Raw genomic sequence first — 17,499 nt, 5'->3', positions numbered from 1 at the left:
CAAAAAAAAAAAAAAAAAAAACAAAACAAAACACGGGGGTCAGCAGCTTCCAAACAATATAATGCCTGTCAGCAAGAGTAAAGGTTAAAGAAAAAGACTTTGGTTGCTTTGTCTTAGCATCATTAATACACAAGCTTCTGATATTCAGGGACATTATTAAGGCACTATCAACTCTCATAGTTTACTTTTTTCTTATTGTTCTGCATATTAGAGACTCTTACTGTTTTGGTTGTTTCAAACTCTAAAACATTTTCAGATAATTGTGTAAGCATAAAATAATGTTTAGTGTAAAAATTAATGATTTAAAATTTGTATCAATTGTTATTAAGATTTAGTAGTAAGCTTAGGAAGTTTTAATTTAAAAGACATTGTATTCTATAGTAGATTGTTTTTAGTTATTTGCTGCCTTTATTCTTATTTTTTTATTTTACTTTATTTTTTTGAGACAGAGTCTTACTCTGTTGCCCAGGCAGGAGTGCAGTGGCACAATCTCAGCTCACTGCAACCTCCGCCTCCCAGGTTCAAGCGATTATCCTGCCTCAGCCTCCTGAGTAGCTGGGACTACAGGTGCGCACCACCATGCCCTGTTCATTTTTGTATTTTTAGTACAGATGGGGTTTTACCCTGCTGGTCAGGCTGGTCTCGATTTCCTGACCTTGTGATCTGCCTGCCTTGGCCTCCCAAAGTGCTGGGATAACAGGTGTGAGCCACTGCTCCTGGCCATTTGCTGCGTTTATTCTAAGAGGACTACACATCCCTATACGGTTTACATTCCTCCTGGCATATTCCTCCCCTACTGATGCTAAGGCCATATTACTTTGGTGAGCAGAAGTGACTAATATATGCTACCTCCAAGTGTTAGCTTTAAAAGACATCACAGCGTTTGGCCATCTCTTTTTCCTATGCCAAGAGCCTAGGATGTCCTGGCTGAGGGTCCTAGGATAAAGAAAACATGGAGCAGAGACAGCACCAACACATGAGGATATGTATCACGAGTGAGGGCTAAACTTTTGTAAGTCACTGAGATCTGGGGACTGTTTCTGCAGCACAATCCAGTGAAAGCTAGCTTAACGTGAATTAAAAACCTACAAAATCTCAATGTATTCCCATTTGCTTCCTTCTAGAGATGGATAAAAAATGACACTGGAAGTTTTCCTGACCATTTCAACACAAAACAGAAGCTTTATTTGCATAATTGACTTCAAAACAACAATGGTTTCAACTTAAAATTCTGGTTGTGAACTCCTAATATTACTTATTTATAAGTATATACATGTGTTACTGTATAAAAGTATATACTATATAACAAAACACACAGAAATAGAAAATGTTTAAGTATTAGGTAAGTAAGTAAACTAACACAGAAACAAAAAACCAAATACCGCATGTTCTCACTTACAAGTGGGAGCTAAACACTGGGTGCACATGGACATAAAGACAGGCTCGACAGACACTGGAGACTACAAGAGGGGAGAAAGAGCAGGGGAAGAGTTGGAAAACTACCTGTTTGGTACTATGCTCACTACCCAGGTGATGGGTTCCATCATACCCCAACCCTCAGCATCACACAACGCATTAGTGTAATAAACCTACAAACTGTCCCCTGAAACTAAAAGTTGAAAAAAGCAAAAATAAATAAATTATTAGGTAAAAAAGAAATACAGTATATGGCCTTAAAGATATTGGTTAATAGTACAAAAGCAAAAACTTTTTTTTCCTCAGGCCTTTTTTTTTTTGAGACGGGAGTCTCACCTTGTTGCCCAGGCTGGAGTACAGTGCCGTGATCTCGGCTTGCTGCAACCTCCACCTCTCGGGTTCAAGGGATTGCCCTGCCTCAGCCTCCCGAATAGCTGGGACTACAGGCACACGCCACCACACCCAGGTAATTTTTGTAGTTTTAGTAGAGATGGGGTTTTGCCATGTTAGCCAGCCTGGTCTCAAACTCCTGACCTGAGTGATCTGCCCACCTCAGCCTCCTAAAGTGCGGGAATTACAGGCGTGAGCCACTACATTTAACCTTTTCCCTCACTCTTGGAGGGTGAACACATCTTCATTTTAGTTTGAAGAAAGCCATTTATTTATGCTTATTTCTAATTGTAACATTAAGCTCTTAGCCTGTAGCTCTTGAAATATAAACATAACAACAAACAATAACTTTGTAAGAAACCAACTAAAGAAGCAAGTACCTGCATAGCAATAGGTCCTTGGGACATCTGAGAGCTGTAATTCATTCCCATAATGCCTTGCATATTAGGCTGCATGACAGAGACCATAGGAAATCCTTGTTGCTGCATCGGCATCAGGCCTGCTGAAAATATAAAGACATTATTAAAGTCAATGTGTTTTAAAATTTACTTTCTTAAAACCATAAGTACCTAAAGGACTTGTTACTTGGCAGGAAGCAGAGTATAATGGAAAAAGCACAGGGTCCTGAGTGAGACAGATATGAATATGAATTCCAACTCCGTCATTTACTTAGCTGTGTGATCTTGAACAAGTTACAAAACTTCATCTGTAAAATGAAGATAATATCTCTTCTATGGAATTTGTATGCATATTAAAAAACAGTATGGCCTAATTGGGGTACTCAGCCTTCAAGATGGCCTCCAATGACCTCTGTCTCCTGGTGTTCGTATTCATGTGCTGTTCCATTCCATACTGAATGGGGTTGACCAGTATAACCAATAGGATACTGTGGAAATGACAGCATATAACTTTGAAGGCCAGTTATTTATTTATTTTTTTTTTGAGACAGAGTCTCACTCCACCCAGGCTGGAGTGCAGTGGCATGATCTCAGCTCACTGCAACTTCCACTTCCTGGGTTCAAGGCTCCCAAGTAGCTGGGACTACAGGTGTCTGCTAATTTTTGCATTTTTAGTAGAGATGGGGTTTCGCCGTCTTGGTCAGGCTGGTCTTGAACTCCTGACCTCAAGTGATCCACCCTCCTCAGCCTCTCAAAGTGCTAGGATTACAGGTGTGAGCCACTGCGCCTGGCCCGGAGGCTAGTTCTTAAAAGACACTGTAGTTTCTTTCTGGTTCTTTTGGATCACTCGCTCCGGAGCACTGCCACGTTACGAAATACTCAATAAGACCTATGGAGAATCCATGTGGTTAAGGTACTGAGGTCTTCTGCGAAAAGGCAGCATGAATTTGCCATCTATCTCAGTGAGCCACCCTGGAAGCAGCTCCAAGAAACTTTCAGATGACTGCAAGCCTGGCTCATCTTCATTGCCATCTCATAAGAGGTCTTGAGCCTGAACCACCCAGCAGAGCTACTCTTAGATTCCTGACCCACAGACACACTATGAAATAATAAAATGTTTACTTTTTAAAGTTCAGGACAATCTGTTACACAGCAGCACATAACTAACAAAATAACAGGAGCATGAACTCTAGGAGTCAACTAGAAATGCCACATACTTCTTTGGAACTTTGGGCAATTTGCTTCTTTCTATGCCTTGGTTTCTCATTTGTAAAACTGTTTAACACTTACTATGCTCAAAGAAATGTTATTCTTCTTCCTTTTTCTTACATGAATAGGTAATATAACAGTTACCACAAAGTAGCCATCAGTATGTGCAATGGCAGAAAACTATCATGAAAGTATGATTTAGGCTAGTGTTTCCCAAACTTTTCCAATAGCAGAGGTGAATGAATATACATCTCTTTGGGATTTTAATAATTAATAAACGCCTACCATATACTAGGCATAGTTCTATGTGCTTGGTACACAGAAGTGAATAAAACAAAATTCCTACATAGTCTGAGCACAAATTTCATTCTAATTTTGCATTCAAACTACATCCATGTTGGTTCCACCATAAGGAACTTTATATCAAACCGTCGATTTGAAAAATTAAAGATCTAGGAAATTATACCATGGTTATCTTATGGTTTTTATGTACCTTCCAGGTTATTTATAACCTAGCCTAATTTCAGAAGCAAGGACATCCACATTGTGGCTAACAGTTATTTGAGGTAGACCATTCACTTATTCAAGTATTTGAGGCCTACTCCATATTAGGCACTGTTCTGGGGACACAGCCACGAACAAAACCAGGTCTTCACTCTCATGGAGCTTACACTGTAATCAGGAGAGACAGACAACAAAAAAATAAGCACATGTCAGGTGGTGATAAGAGCTAGGGCCAAAAAACAAAGCAGGGCAAGAGGGAATGGAGTGGTTGCTATTTTACATAGGGCAATCAGAAAAAGTTTCACCAACAGGGTGGTATTTCAGAAAGGACCTCAAGGAAATAAAGAACCAAGCCATGCAGATATTTGGGAAGAATATTCCAGACCAAAGAACACCAAGTACAAAGATCACAAGGTGTCAGGGAGAATTAGAATACACAGATTGAAAACAGCCACCGTAAGATGTTTTCTGTCTTATTTCTTTGGACTTAAAGATTTATTCATTTTAATTGATTTTATTTTATTTCTGAATGGGTAACTCAGATATCTGGCATAATATTTCAAGGCACAAAGTGTACACAGTAAAAAATAGGTCTCTTTCTCTCCTCTGTCACCTATTCAAGTACTCACGATCTTGTGGCCATCCTTGCTGTTGGTTTCTTACATATGTTTTCAGAAATGATGAACGCATAATTTAAAGCCTTCAAATGACCCAAAAGTTCATCCTAACAACTGTTAAAAAAAATCTCCAAACCAATTCCAAATTCCCTAAGAAAAAGTATCAGGCAACACTTTGAGATCTCTTCTTGTCCAGTTCCTTCGCTCCATAGGTATATTTTTACTTGAAAATGTATAGAAATGCAAAATAACAAACCATGACAATGAACACATAACTCTGTAACACCTTCCTAAAGAACAAAAGATCTCAAACCATTTGATCTCAATCTGGGACACATCTAATTACAGATAGCTTAAATAATGCATAAATGTGAACACGATGAAAAGAATACAACTGACCCTTGGAAAAACTTGCCTGAAACTCAACCGCCATCACTGATTATAAATGAAGACAAAGTCAGGATGAGCCACTGACCATCTGCCACTGAGCTGCTCTTTATCTTTTATCTCTACTGCTGACCTACGAGTCTCCGTTTCTCCAGCAAATCTATGACAACCAATCAACGCTGGCTTTTTAAGAAGAGCCAGTTTTCAGAAGCAGCTTGGTGTGAGGGGAGAGGGAATACATCAGAGTGGGAGAAGTGAGTAGAAAAAAAGCCAGAGAAAGGCAGATCTATTCCTTCTTCACTGTTATGTCCCAGCTGCACAGCAGCATAGGTCAAAATTACATTCCTTCACTACTATTTCCTTGAAGATAAAGCTAAAATTGATATTGGTGGGTCCTGATCTCAGACCAAGAGAGAAGAGGTATACTTAGTACAGAAATTTCTAGGACTAGAACTGAGACTTATATGACATGGTGGCTCATGCCTGTAATCCCAGTGCTTTGGGAGGCCAAGGCAGGAGAATCGCTTGAGCCGAGGAATTTGATACCAGCCTGGGCAACATAAGGAGACTGTGTCTCTACAAAATATTTAAAAATTAGCCAGGCGTGGTGGTATGCACCTGTGGTCCCAGCTACCTGGGAAGCTGAGGTGGGAGAAATGCTTGAGCCGAGGAGGCTGAGGCTATGCAGTAAGCTATGACTGTGCCACTTGTATTCCAGCCTGGGCGAAAGAGCAAGACCCCATCTCAAAAAAATAAAATAAAAATAAAAAACCAAAACCAAACAAAATCCTGAGACTTAAATACTTTAAGGTGAATCAGACTATGTGATCTCTTTTAATTTCAAAATTATATGTTTATAAAACATGATTATAATAAGATACTATCATATAGAGAAAAAATAGCAGTGTGAAACAACTAAAGATGTTCGTGTATTCATTCAACAAACAGCTACAGAGAACCTATTATGTTAAATCAACATGCTAGGTGCTAGAGATAATGCTAGATGAGCATCAGACAGACACGGCACTAACAATCTAGCAGAAGGAGTCTAGAAGACTAGACAGAAGGAGAAAGACATCATTAAGTGAATTACAGCTCATTTCATTTTTATCACCTGTTCCTTAACATTCTTGTCCTAAAAGTCTCTTTCACCTCTGAGGTTAAACAATCTATGAACGTAATGTTTAGATAAGTTTGGGAGAAATGAGGAGTGACCCTTATTACTCCCAAAATTATATAATTTTTGAGAAATTTTAAGAGTAGCTGTCATACAGGTTTAAGAGTGTAGAAAATTTTACTCTATTTAGCAGCAATAGAACTTATTTCCTATTTACTTATTTAATTCCAGATTCAGAAACACAAGAGTGAAAAATAAAAGTTCAAAACTTAAACTTTCACATACCTTGAGGGGGTCTTATCCCACCTGCAACAGGAAACATGAAGCTGAAAACAGAATAAAAATACATCATAATCTTCATATGTACAAAGATTTTCAAAAACAAATGTACTTTTTTATATGGATGAAAGACTCGTAGATGGGACCTGGTGTTTATTCTGTACCACAATACTGAATTGTCCAACATCAGTAGACTGAGAGCATCCATAGGATGCATGTCACCATGTTAGTGCAGACGGAAACTTGTTGAAACAGAAGACAGAAGACCCTGAAACTAGTCCTGGCTCTGTCACTGTGTGTCCTCTCTGGATTCCAATTTCCCCATCTATAAAATGAGAAACTTCAGATTCAATTCAGTCAACATCTATTGAGTGTCAACTACATGAAATGATGGAATCTTATAAGCAAAAATACACATATGCAGGCAAATAAGTGTATCACAGGGTAAATGTGCTAACTACTATAAGCGAGGTCGAAATTATTAATAGGGATGAGAAGAAAAAGATGAATTTTAATGGGCCATATCTTGAGAAGTTTTATAGAAGGAGCTCTGGAGCTGAATCTTAAAGGAAAATAGAAGCACACTATATATTTTGAGCAAAAGCTCTGAGGCAGAGATGCAGGGATGTTTGGAGAAATAAATGTAGGTTAAATGTTAACTATATGATTTAAAAGCAAGCAGATTGTACAGGGCCTTTATTTATTTTTATTTATTTATTTATTTTTGAGATGGAGTTTTGCTCTTGTTGCCCAGGTTGGAGTGCAATAGTGCGATCTTGGCTCACTGCAGCCTCCGCCTCCTGTGTTCAAGCAATTCTCCTGCCTGAGCCTCCTGAGTAGCTGGGATTACAGTTGCCCACCACCATGCCTGGTTAATTTTTTTTTTTTTAGTAGAGACAGGGTTTCACCATGTTGGCCAGGCCGGTCTCAAACTCCTGACCTCAGGTAAGCCACCGCACCAGGCCAAGGGCCTTTAAAATGTTTAATTTTATTTTGAATATTATATGAAGTTGTGAGAGGTTTTATTGTTATTGTGGCAACATAGACACAACATAAAATTCTATCATTTTAACCATTTTTAAGTGTATAATTCCACGGCATAATTAAGGACATTCACAATGTTGTGCAACCATTACCACTATCCATTTCCGGAACTTTTCCATCATCCCAAACAGAAACTCTGTACCCATTAAACACTAAGTCCTCACTTTAGAGCATAAGAAAGCTCTCTTCTAAGGGTTAAGCTGACACCTTTTTAAAATTTTTATTATTATTATTTTTTTGTGACGGAGTTTGCTCTTGTCATCCAGGCTGGAGTGTGATGGCACGATCTCAGTTCACTGCAACCTCTCCGCCTGCCAGGCTCAAGTGATTCTCCTGCCTCAGCTTCCCATGTAGCTGGGACTACAGGCAAGCACTACCACACTTGGCTAATTATTGTATTTTCAGTAGAGACGGGGTTTCACCATGATGGCCAGGCTGGTCTTGAACTCCTGGCCTCATGATCTGCCTGCCTCGGCCTCCCAAAGTGCTGGGGTTACAGGCGTGAGCTACCGCACTTGGCCTAGGCTCTTTTAAATAAAGGTTAAGTCTGGGCGACAGAGTGAGACTCTGTCTCAAATAAATAAATAAATAAAGGTTAAAAAATTAAGCTCTGGCCAGGCACAGTGGCTCACGCCTGTAATTCCAGCACTTTGGGAGGCAGAGGCGGGCAGATCACCTGAGGTTGGGAGTTCCAGACCAGTCTGACCAATGTGGAGAAACCCCATCTCCACTAAAAATTCAAAATTAGCTGGGCGTGGTGGCACATGCCTGTAATCCCAGCTACTCAGGAGGCTGAGGCAGGAGAACCGCTTGAACCTGGGAGGTTGAGGTTGCGGTGAGCTGAGATCGCACCACTGCACTCCAGCCTGGGCAATAAGAGTGAAACTCCGTCTCAAAAAAAAAAAAAAAAAAAAAAAAATTAAGCTCTGGTTGTAGATGAAATAGCCAAGGGCATGAATATATATATCCAGTAACAAAACAACTAAGGACAAACATGGAGAATTCTTTTTTAGTTTTTTTTTTTTTTGAGACACAGTCTGGCTCTTTCGCCCAGGCTGGAGTGCAGTGGCACCATTTTGGCCCACTGCAAGTTCTGCCTCCCGAGTTCACGCCATTCTCCTGCCTCAGCCTCCTGAGTAGCTGGGACTACAGGCACCCACACCATGCCCGGCTAATTTTTTGTATTTTTTAGTAGAGACAGGGTTTCACCATGTTAGCCAGGATGGTCTTGATCTCCTGACCTCATAATCCGCCCGCCTCGACCTCCCAAAGTGCTGGGATTACAGGCGTGAGCCACTGTGCCCAGTCCTGACACTCGGAGAATTCTTACAGTGAAAACTGAGTAGGAAATGGTCACTGAGAACCAAGGGAGTCCTTATAACAGAGTTATAGCTGAAGAAGGACCACATTTCAAGAAGGAAGTAGTTACCAGCGTCTAATGCTGTAGAATAGTGGTGAGAACAAAGATTAAAAAATAAATCACTGCTTTCAAAAATGGTGATCGTTGAGTGAGTTAGTTTCAACAGAGAAAGAGGAAGAGACCCTAGGGAGAAAAAATTTAAGAGACAAAATACATACTTAGTGATTGATAAGGTTTTTAAGAAAATGGGATTAACACGCAAAGTAGCAAAAGGGGGCCACATGAGGTGGTGCATGTCTGTAATCCCAGGACTTTGGGAGGCCAAGGCAGGCGGATCAGTTGAGGCCAGGAGTTCAAGACCAGCCTGGTCAACATGGCAAAACGCCATCTTTACTAAAAATACAAAAATTAGCCAGGTGTGGTGGCATGTGCCTGTAATCCCAGCTATCCAGGAGGCTGAGAAATGAGAATTGCTTGAACCCAGGAGGCAGAGGTTGCAGTGAGCCAAGATTGCTGAGCCACTGCACTCCAGCCTGAGCAACAGAGAGAGACTCTGTTTCAAAATAAAACAAAACAAACAAACTAGCAAAATGGATCTGGTTTGAAAAGGAAGTGGGACTTCTTTCTCTGAGCCTAGATAGAAAAACGGACAAATCAAGGAAGACTTCTGAGTGAGAAAGGCTCTTAATCTGGAAGTCAAGGATCTGAAAAGGAGGTTTTCAGATACTCTTTAGAGAATCTAGTGAATGGCTGGGCCTGGTGGCTCACACCCGTAATCCCAGCACTTTGGGAGGCCAAGGTGGGAGGACTGCTTGAGCCCATGAATTTGAGACCAGCCTGGGCAACATAGTGAGACCTCATCTCTCCAAAATAACAACAACAACAACAATAAAGAATATAAAAATTATAACAGTGATTCTTTTCCAGAAAGTTTTCAATTTACTGTGCCCAGTTCCATCAAAAGAAATCAGTATCTATGGGCATTATAGCCTTATGAAATAAATTTCTCAAATAATAAGAGATGAAAGGAGAAATTACTCCTTGATTCATGGACTGCAGAATGGATGTTGTTTTAGCAGGCATGAGAACATTAAACTTCTTATGCATTGTCATCAGAGCTCTTGGGTGACCAGACACATTGTCAATAAGCAGTAATATTTTCAAAAGAATCTTTTTTCTGAACAGTTGGTCTCAACAATGGGCTAAAAACACTCAGTAAACCATGCTGTAAACAGATGTGCTGTCACTGAGGCTTTGTGGCTCAATTTATGGAGTATAGGCAGAGTAGATTTAGCATACTTTTAAAAAGCCCTAACATTTTCAAAGTGGTCAGTGAGCACTGGTTCAATTTAAAGTCACCAGCTGCATTAGGCCCTAACAAGAGAGTCAGCCTGTCCTTTGGCACCAGACATTGACTTCTCTTCTCTAGCTAGGAAAGTCCTAGGTAGCATCTTCGTCTGCACTGAAAATCTGGCCAGGCATGGCTGCTCATGCCTGTTAATCCCAGCACTTTGGGAGGTCAAGGCAGGTCAGGAGGTCGTGACCAGCCTGGCCAAGGTAGTGAAACCCCATCTCTACTAAAAATATAAAATTAGCCAGGCATGGTGGTGCGTGCTTGTAATCTCAGCCACTGGGGAGGCCGAGGCAGAAGAATCACTTGAACCTGGGAGGCGGAGGTTGCATTGAGCCAACATTACGCCACTGCACTCCAGCCTGGGTGACAGAGTGAGACTCTGTCTAAGAAAAAAAAAAGAAAACAGAAAATCTATTATTTAGCATAGCCACCTTCATCAATGACCTTAGCTCTTCTGAGTAAGTTGCTAAAGCTTCTACATCAGCACTTGCTGCTTCACCTTGCACTTTTATGTTATGGAGACAGCTTCTTTCCTTAAACTTCATAAAGTGACCTGTTAGCTTCCAACTTTTCTTCTGCAGCTTCCTCACCTCTCTCAGCCTTCAGCCTTTACAGAATTGAAGAGACTAAGGATCTTGCTCCAGATTAGGCTTTGGCTTAAGGGAATGTTAAGGGTGGTTTAATCTTCTATCCAGACCACTCACCCTTTCTCAATATCTGCAACAAAGCTGCTTCACTTTCTTAACACTTGTGTTTCCTGGAATAGGACTTTTAATTTCCTTCAAAAACTTTCCCTCTGCATTCACAACTTAGTTTAACTGGTGTAAGAGGCCTAGCTTTTGACCTACCTCAGCTTTCAACACTTAATGACTAAGCTTTATCATTTCTAGCTTCCGATTTAAAGGGAGAGATGTGCGACTCTTCCTTTCACTTGAACACTTAGAGGCCATTGTAGGGTTCATCGGCCTAACTTCAATACTGTTATGTCTCAGGGAATATGGAGGCCCTCGGAGAGGAAAGACAGGGGAACAGCTGGTAGGTGGAGCAGTCAGATTACACAAAACATTTATCCATTACGTTTGCTGGCTTATACGAGCTGGGTTTGTGGTGCTCCAAAACAATTACACCAGTAACATAAAAGACACACTGATCACAGATTACCATAACAAATAATAATAATGAAAGAGTTTGAAATATTGTGAGAATTACCAAAATGTGAAAGAGACATGAAGTGAACACAGGCTGTGGAAAAATTGTGCGGATAAACTTGCTCAATGCAGGGTTGCCACAAACCTTCAATTTATAAAAAACACTGTATCTGCTAACTGCAATGAGGTATGCCTGTATTCAGTTTTTAAAGACATTACTCATATGCTAAAATTGATAAATTTAGGAGCAATGAACACATTTAAGTAATCAAGCTGTCAAGGTTTTAAAAAATCAGCCTTAAACATTTAAATTAGTCATAGGGTCTAGTGGCTCAGAAGAATTGGAAACTCATGTTATATTTTCTTTCTTCCAGCTTTGACATAAAGTAACTGTGAAGCTCTGTGCAATCTCCTTCACCCACTGTCTGGTTTCCCCTCTGTCAAATGAGGATGTCGAAGCAAGTCTGCCAAAGTCTCAGCTAAGACAATCACATAGACATAAATACATAAACAGATGTATAAAGGTTACTTTGAAAACAAAATAAAAACAAAAGTAAGACTATGACAAACATGACTTTAGTAAGAATTTAGCAACTTGAACTGCTAAGTGACCTATGAAAAATTTGTATTTTCTCTGCAACATTTAGACAACTAATATCAACATGCTTAAAGATCGGTTAGATAAGCAGCTGAGGCATTAATAAGACAGTAAAAGCTTGGCAAAAACTGGGCAGCAAAATGACCAACAATTTAATTTCAAAGGTAAAATCACTAATTCATATATTACTGATACCTCAGTATGAAAGCAGAGCTCTGTCACTTACCTATCCATCCGTCCCTCCTTTTCAGTTACCTTTGCTACTAACCTAGATTTGACACTAGCCTTCACTTCTTAGGCCTAGACTCCTAAAGACTTCCTAATGGATCACCCCTCCTCCAGACTCTGGTTTCTAATTCATCTGATGCAGCACAAGTGAGAGACATCTTTCTAAATGATGAACCATTACTCAGTAATTAAACGGTCCTTTAGCAAGATGCACTCCTGGAGTTAAAACGATGGAATGATTTCCCTGAAACTGAATTTCCTTAGTTTAAACTCAAGGCCCTCTCTAGTTTGGGCACAACTCTACTTTTCAGTTTTATAACGAAACTAATGTTAGTTTCCTTATAAAATAATCTCACAAAACTCCTCTCCACCACTCAGAGCCACAGTCATCTGGCACTGCAGGTACGTTGTTTCCTTAGTGTTCACTAGGCCTTCTCGTCTCTATGACAATCTCTTGACTGCTTCCTCTTCCTCTAATTGTGACCCAACTGACATACCACTTCTTTGCCTTTGATGTAGCTGGAATCCACAAATATTTACAGAATGTTTTTTATGTGCAAAAATGTGCTAGAAGCAGTGGAAGAAGAAAAGATGAGGAAGCCCTCTAAAAGCTTGTAAAAGATAGGAAAAAATAGACAAGTTCATAAATGATAACATTCTAGAAGAACGTGACCTCTTTTGTTCTCTTTTACTTTGTACCACAGTTATTTTGTACATTCTCCAAGGATGGGGACCATGTTTTGATGTCTTTTTAATTCATTACGGCATCAAGAACAGTACCTTACCCATGGAGGCATTCAATGACTACAGACTAATCCAGACCTTTCAACTTTTTTTTTCTGCCTTGATTAAAAAAAAAAAAAAAAAGAATTATACTTCTCATCTCTTGGGCAAATTTCGCCATTTATACAACTCTACCATTTATTCTAAAGTAGCTCATTCAGGACACCAATCAAAAGTAGGCTAATATTAAATTTGGAAAACATTATTGTCTTTTGCTTAGCCTCTCAGAATAGAGAGAAGTCTCCAAACAATACGGTCAGTTATAGTTCACGGATTTTCTCCATTAAAGGTGTAGAGAAGTTGCCTATTCTTTTTCTTCTAATATACTTAGGTTGCCATAATGTTAGTTTCCTTATAAAATAATTTCAGGGAGGGTAGGTGGCAAAAAGAAAATTAAAAATAAAATAGCTTCAGCCTTTACCATAACTCTCTAAAAAAAATAGTATTTCTTTTTCTATTGAGGATACAGCTTCTCAATCTCAGAAAGTTGCCAATATATGTAACATGTACCATACATTTTTCAAGGTAAGGATCATTTTAACCATTTCTTTCTTTCCCATGTATGGTTTACAGTTTTAGAATGCAGATGTTACTACATTTACAAAGGAGGGAAATTTAAAAATCATTCTATCAAAATTCAACCCATATTCATTTAAAAAATTTGCATCCATGGACCAATGATACTCAAAGACTATAAACTAAAGGGAACCTGAGGTCCTCCCCACCCAAACCTTTTTTTAAGTAAATAACAATTTGGGCCTAGATATCAATTCTTCTAAGTTTACATTTTCCCAGAACTTGGTGCCATGATTAATCATATACTTGATCAAATTAATACCACCCAGGGATATTTTAGAAACTGTAATCACACATAGGAAATAAATAGAGGATGCCGGGCATGGTGACTCACGCCTGTAATTCCAGAACTTTGGAAGGCCGAAGTGGGCGGATCACTTGAGGCCAGGAGTTTGAGACCAGCCTGGCCAACATGGTGAAACCCGTCTCTACTAAAAACACAGAAATTAGCTGGGCGTGGTGGCGCATGCCTGTAATCCCAGCTACTTGAGAGGCTGAGGCAGGAGAATCGCTTGAACCCGGGAGGTGGAGGTTGCACTGAGCCGAGACCGTGCCACGGCACTCCAGCCTGGGTGACAGAACGAAACTGTCTCAATCGATCAATCAACAAAAATTAGCAGGGCGTGGTGGCGCGCATCTGTAATCCCTGCTACTCCAGAGGCTGAGGCAGGAGGAATCACCTGAACCGGGAGGCAGAGGTTGCAGTGGGTCGAGATCGCGCCACTGTACTCTGGCCTGGGTAACAGAGCGAGACTTCCTCTCAAAAAAAAAAAAAAAAGAAAAGAAAAAACAACAAACAAGACGAAAGAAAAAAAGAAAAAAAAAGAAAAGAAAACAAATAGAGGAGACATTATTACATATGTTTCTTCTCCAGACAGAAACTGGCTTATACCAAGTATTTATTTTTTTAAAACCCTCTAATGAAACAACGAAGAGAACAAAAGAGAAAGCAAAAGTTTAAAATCTTAAGTCTAAGATGTGCAGAGGAAATGAAAATGGGGTTGCACACAGGTGGTTTATTGAACAGCCACTGCTCGTTTCCTGACATACACACAAGCACCCGCAAGAGGTCCTTTTAAGGTCCTCACACTTTTGTAGCGTTCACGACTCCGAAATTGAAACACTGCATGGAAAAAAAAAAAAAAAAACCTAACACTTCGATTTCCAAAGATAATTTAGGATACTGAAGATGCAAAGCTACTTTTACCTCCAAATGTGTGTGCTGTATGTGTTGGTTAGTAAAACAAAATCAGACTAGGTCATTATAGAAGTGAAAACTTCCCGGAATAAAATATTTCCTTAAATGATAATGAACCTGTCAACTTGCAAATGTACATCTCCCTTATCGTTCTGGGTAGAAGAACCACAGCCAGTTCGTGGCTGAAATGTGGCAGAGGGCAGATGTGTTTAAGGGCTAAGACTCTGAAAGCTTTGTTCTAATAAATGCGCAACTGCTGTTTAACAGTGCATTTTCTTTGTTTTAAATGCCTTTTAAAAGGAGACAGACAAGTCTTCAGAGTTAGTGTACAAGACAATAACTCTATCTCAAGACCATTACTAATTCAGAGGTCTTTAGATGTTCCTGCTGTTTGTCGCGGGTTAAGGAAATATAAAGAGGACAGGACACTCTAAAAGGGGAAGAGACAAATCGTCCACACACACACCCCCTTGGAAACAGTCATCCAGCTTTGTGAACAGATTTTTAGAGCCCTCCCTCCAACGTATCTGGTTAAGTCTAGAAAGCCCAGGGAAAGGGAAGACCCTGGTCGCTTCAAGGCAGCCAGGAGTAGGAGCGGAGTCAGGGTTCCAGATTTACCCCGCCCCCCCCACCCCAAGAGGACCCTCATCTTCTCTCCCCTCCCACACTGGGCGCGCGCCCACTCCTCGCTCGACCCCAGGCGGCCGGCGTCCCCAAATGAGCCCGGAACACAAGCCTCGGGCACCCGGGCTCCACACGCCCCTTTCGTCCTGGGTCCCTGGGGAATGACCCTCCTCCTGCAGCCCAGTTCCAAGGAAAGGAATCGGAGCTGGAGAAAACCGCCATAACCGTCAGGCACCCCTCGCCGCCCCCGCAGAGGCCAGGGGGTTCCCGCCCGGTCCTTCACACCTACCTGCCTCCCCCGGCGGCCCCCGCGCCGGCTCCCGCGGTCCCGCCGCCGCCAGAACCAGCTCCTGGCCGCAGCGCCATCTTGCTCCCGGCCTGCCGCTGCCTTCGCCGCCGCCACCTTATCAGCAGCTGTCAGAGGAAGACATCCACTTCCGGGGCAAACACCAGGCCCCACCTCGCCGCGGACAGGGCGATGGGGCGGGGCCGCGCGCCCACGTGACTCCCCCGGCCCTCGGGGAGGCGTGGCGCGCCCACTGCACGTGATCCGGCGCCGCAGAGGTCTCCCAGGTTCAATTCTAGCTCTCGGGCTGGTGGGGCGGTCGCAGGCACCTCTCCAAGGGAGCTGATTCATTGTCTGCTAGGCCCTCTGCAGGGCCCAGGTGACGGCTCAGTGGCAAAGCGCCGTTGTTCCTCCGTTTGAAAACCATGATCGAGGTTAGTGGAAAGAGTAGGCTGAGTCCTGATTTTTAAACTAGACGGTGGGTACACTGGTGTTCTTTTTACACACAAAGAACAGATAGCTCCTGAAGGGCCCTTTGATAGTCTCGCAGCACTGATTAGTGATCAGCTATCCCCCTTCTCTGGAACTCAGCAGCTTCATGTTGGCACCTATCACAGACGCTGAAGGCATTTAAATTTTATTTTAAATCACCCAAGAGCACAAAAACCCAACCCGTATTTCAAAAAACACTCCAAGGTGTACTACTCTTGTTTGGTTCTGCCATCCTGCCACCTTACAGTCCCTTTGTTTTTCCTATTCTTGCAGGTAAGTGCAAAACAGTGGTTTTTGGGAAGCAGTTCATAATTACTCTGAAGCTATTTCGGCCTATTTTTTACTTTTTTTTTTTTTTTGGAGACAGGGTCTTGCTGTGTTGTCCAGGCTGGAGTGCAGTGGCATGATCACGGCTCACAGCAGCCTCAACCTCCCGGGCTCAAGCAATCCTCTGGCCTCAGCATCCTGAGTAGCTGGGACCACAGGCATGCACCACCACACGGGGCCAATTTTTTTTGGTAGAGATAAGATCTATGTTGCCCAGGCTGGTTTCAAACTCCTGGGTTGAAGCTATACTCCCGCCTTGGCCTCCCAGTGCCAGGGTGTGAGCCGTGAGCCACATGCCTGGACTGTGATTTTTTTTTTTCTTTTAATCAAACTACTGTCTGGAAGTAAAACATGAAAGTTGAGTACTTTTCTCAAGCACGTAGTTTGCTTGTTAGCAAGTAATGGATTAATTAGCTTTATTTTTTCACTCTTGTCTCAGGGTTTTTACTGGGTAACAATTTGTAGTAAGTTATTTATTAGGCACAAACCACTGGTCAGCAACTGTAAGCCTTTTTTTTTTTTTTTTTTTGAGACGGAGTCTCGCTCTGTCACCCAGGCTGGAGTACAGTGGCGCGATCTGGGCTCACTGCAAGCTCCGCCTCCCGGGTTCACGCCATTCTCCTGCCTCAGCCTCCCGAGTAGCTGGGACTACAAGCGCCCGCCACCTCGCCCGGCTAGTTTTTTGTATTTTTTTAGTAGAGACGGGGTTTCACCGTGTTAGCCAGGATGGTCTCGATCTCCTGACCTCGTGATCCGCCCGTCTCGGCCTCCCAAAGTGCTGGGATTACAGGCTTGAGCCACCGCGCCCGGCTGTAAGCCCATTTTAAAAAATCCTCAGTATCCTTAGGAGTTACAATTGGCATCTTACAAATGAAAAAATCAAGGTCAGAAACAACGTCATTTGTCCAGATCATACAGCTACAAGCAATAGGATCAGGATTCAAATCCAGGCCAGTTTGACTCCAAAGTTGTAACTGTCTATTCACTAATTTCACTCCTTCCATTCCCTGGGTGAAGCTGAAATTTATGTAGCACATAGTTCAGACTGCTTTGAAGGAGCTAAATTTAGTATTAATACATTGACTAGGCCGGGCGCGGTGGCTCAAGCCTGTAATCCCAGCACTTTGGGAGGCCGAGACGGACGGATCACGAGGTCAGGAGATC

At 41.7% G+C, this 17,499-nt stretch overlaps 1 protein-coding gene across 7 annotated transcripts in view; it reads right to left on the bottom strand.

Annotated features, from left to right (window-relative positions):
* SYNRG (synergin gamma) overlaps window positions 1-16,422 on the bottom strand; it is a 95,653-nt gene extending 79,231 nt beyond the window's left edge. For 5 of the 7 annotated variants that reach the window (XM_017864115.1, XM_017864112.1, XM_017864113.1 and 2 more), the window contains exons 1-3: window positions 15,520-16,422; window positions 6,324-6,364; window positions 2,187-2,308 (exon numbers count right to left, since the gene is read on the bottom strand). In XM_017864115.1, coding sequence (XP_017719604.1) covers window positions 2,187-2,308; window positions 6,324-6,364; window positions 15,520-15,596 — 240 coding nt within the window. In that variant the 5' untranslated portion in view covers window positions 15,597-16,422. Of the gene's footprint in view, window positions 1-2,186; window positions 2,309-6,323; window positions 6,365-15,519 lie in introns of those variants that run through there. The other 2 variants (XM_017864114.1, XM_017864117.1) reach the window with 2 other exon arrangements.
* Between the last annotated feature and the right edge of the window lie 1,077 nt (window positions 16,423-17,499).

Source organism: Rhinopithecus bieti, unplaced genomic scaffold, assembly GCF_001698545.2.
Source record: "Rhinopithecus bieti isolate Rb0 unplaced genomic scaffold, ASM169854v2 scaffold_74621, whole genome shotgun sequence".
In the NCBI taxonomy this organism is placed as follows: Eukaryota; Metazoa; Chordata; class Mammalia; order Primates; family Cercopithecidae; genus Rhinopithecus; species Rhinopithecus bieti.
Note: the sequence above shows the minus strand (reverse complement) of the source record. Positions and strands in the feature narration are given on the sequence as shown.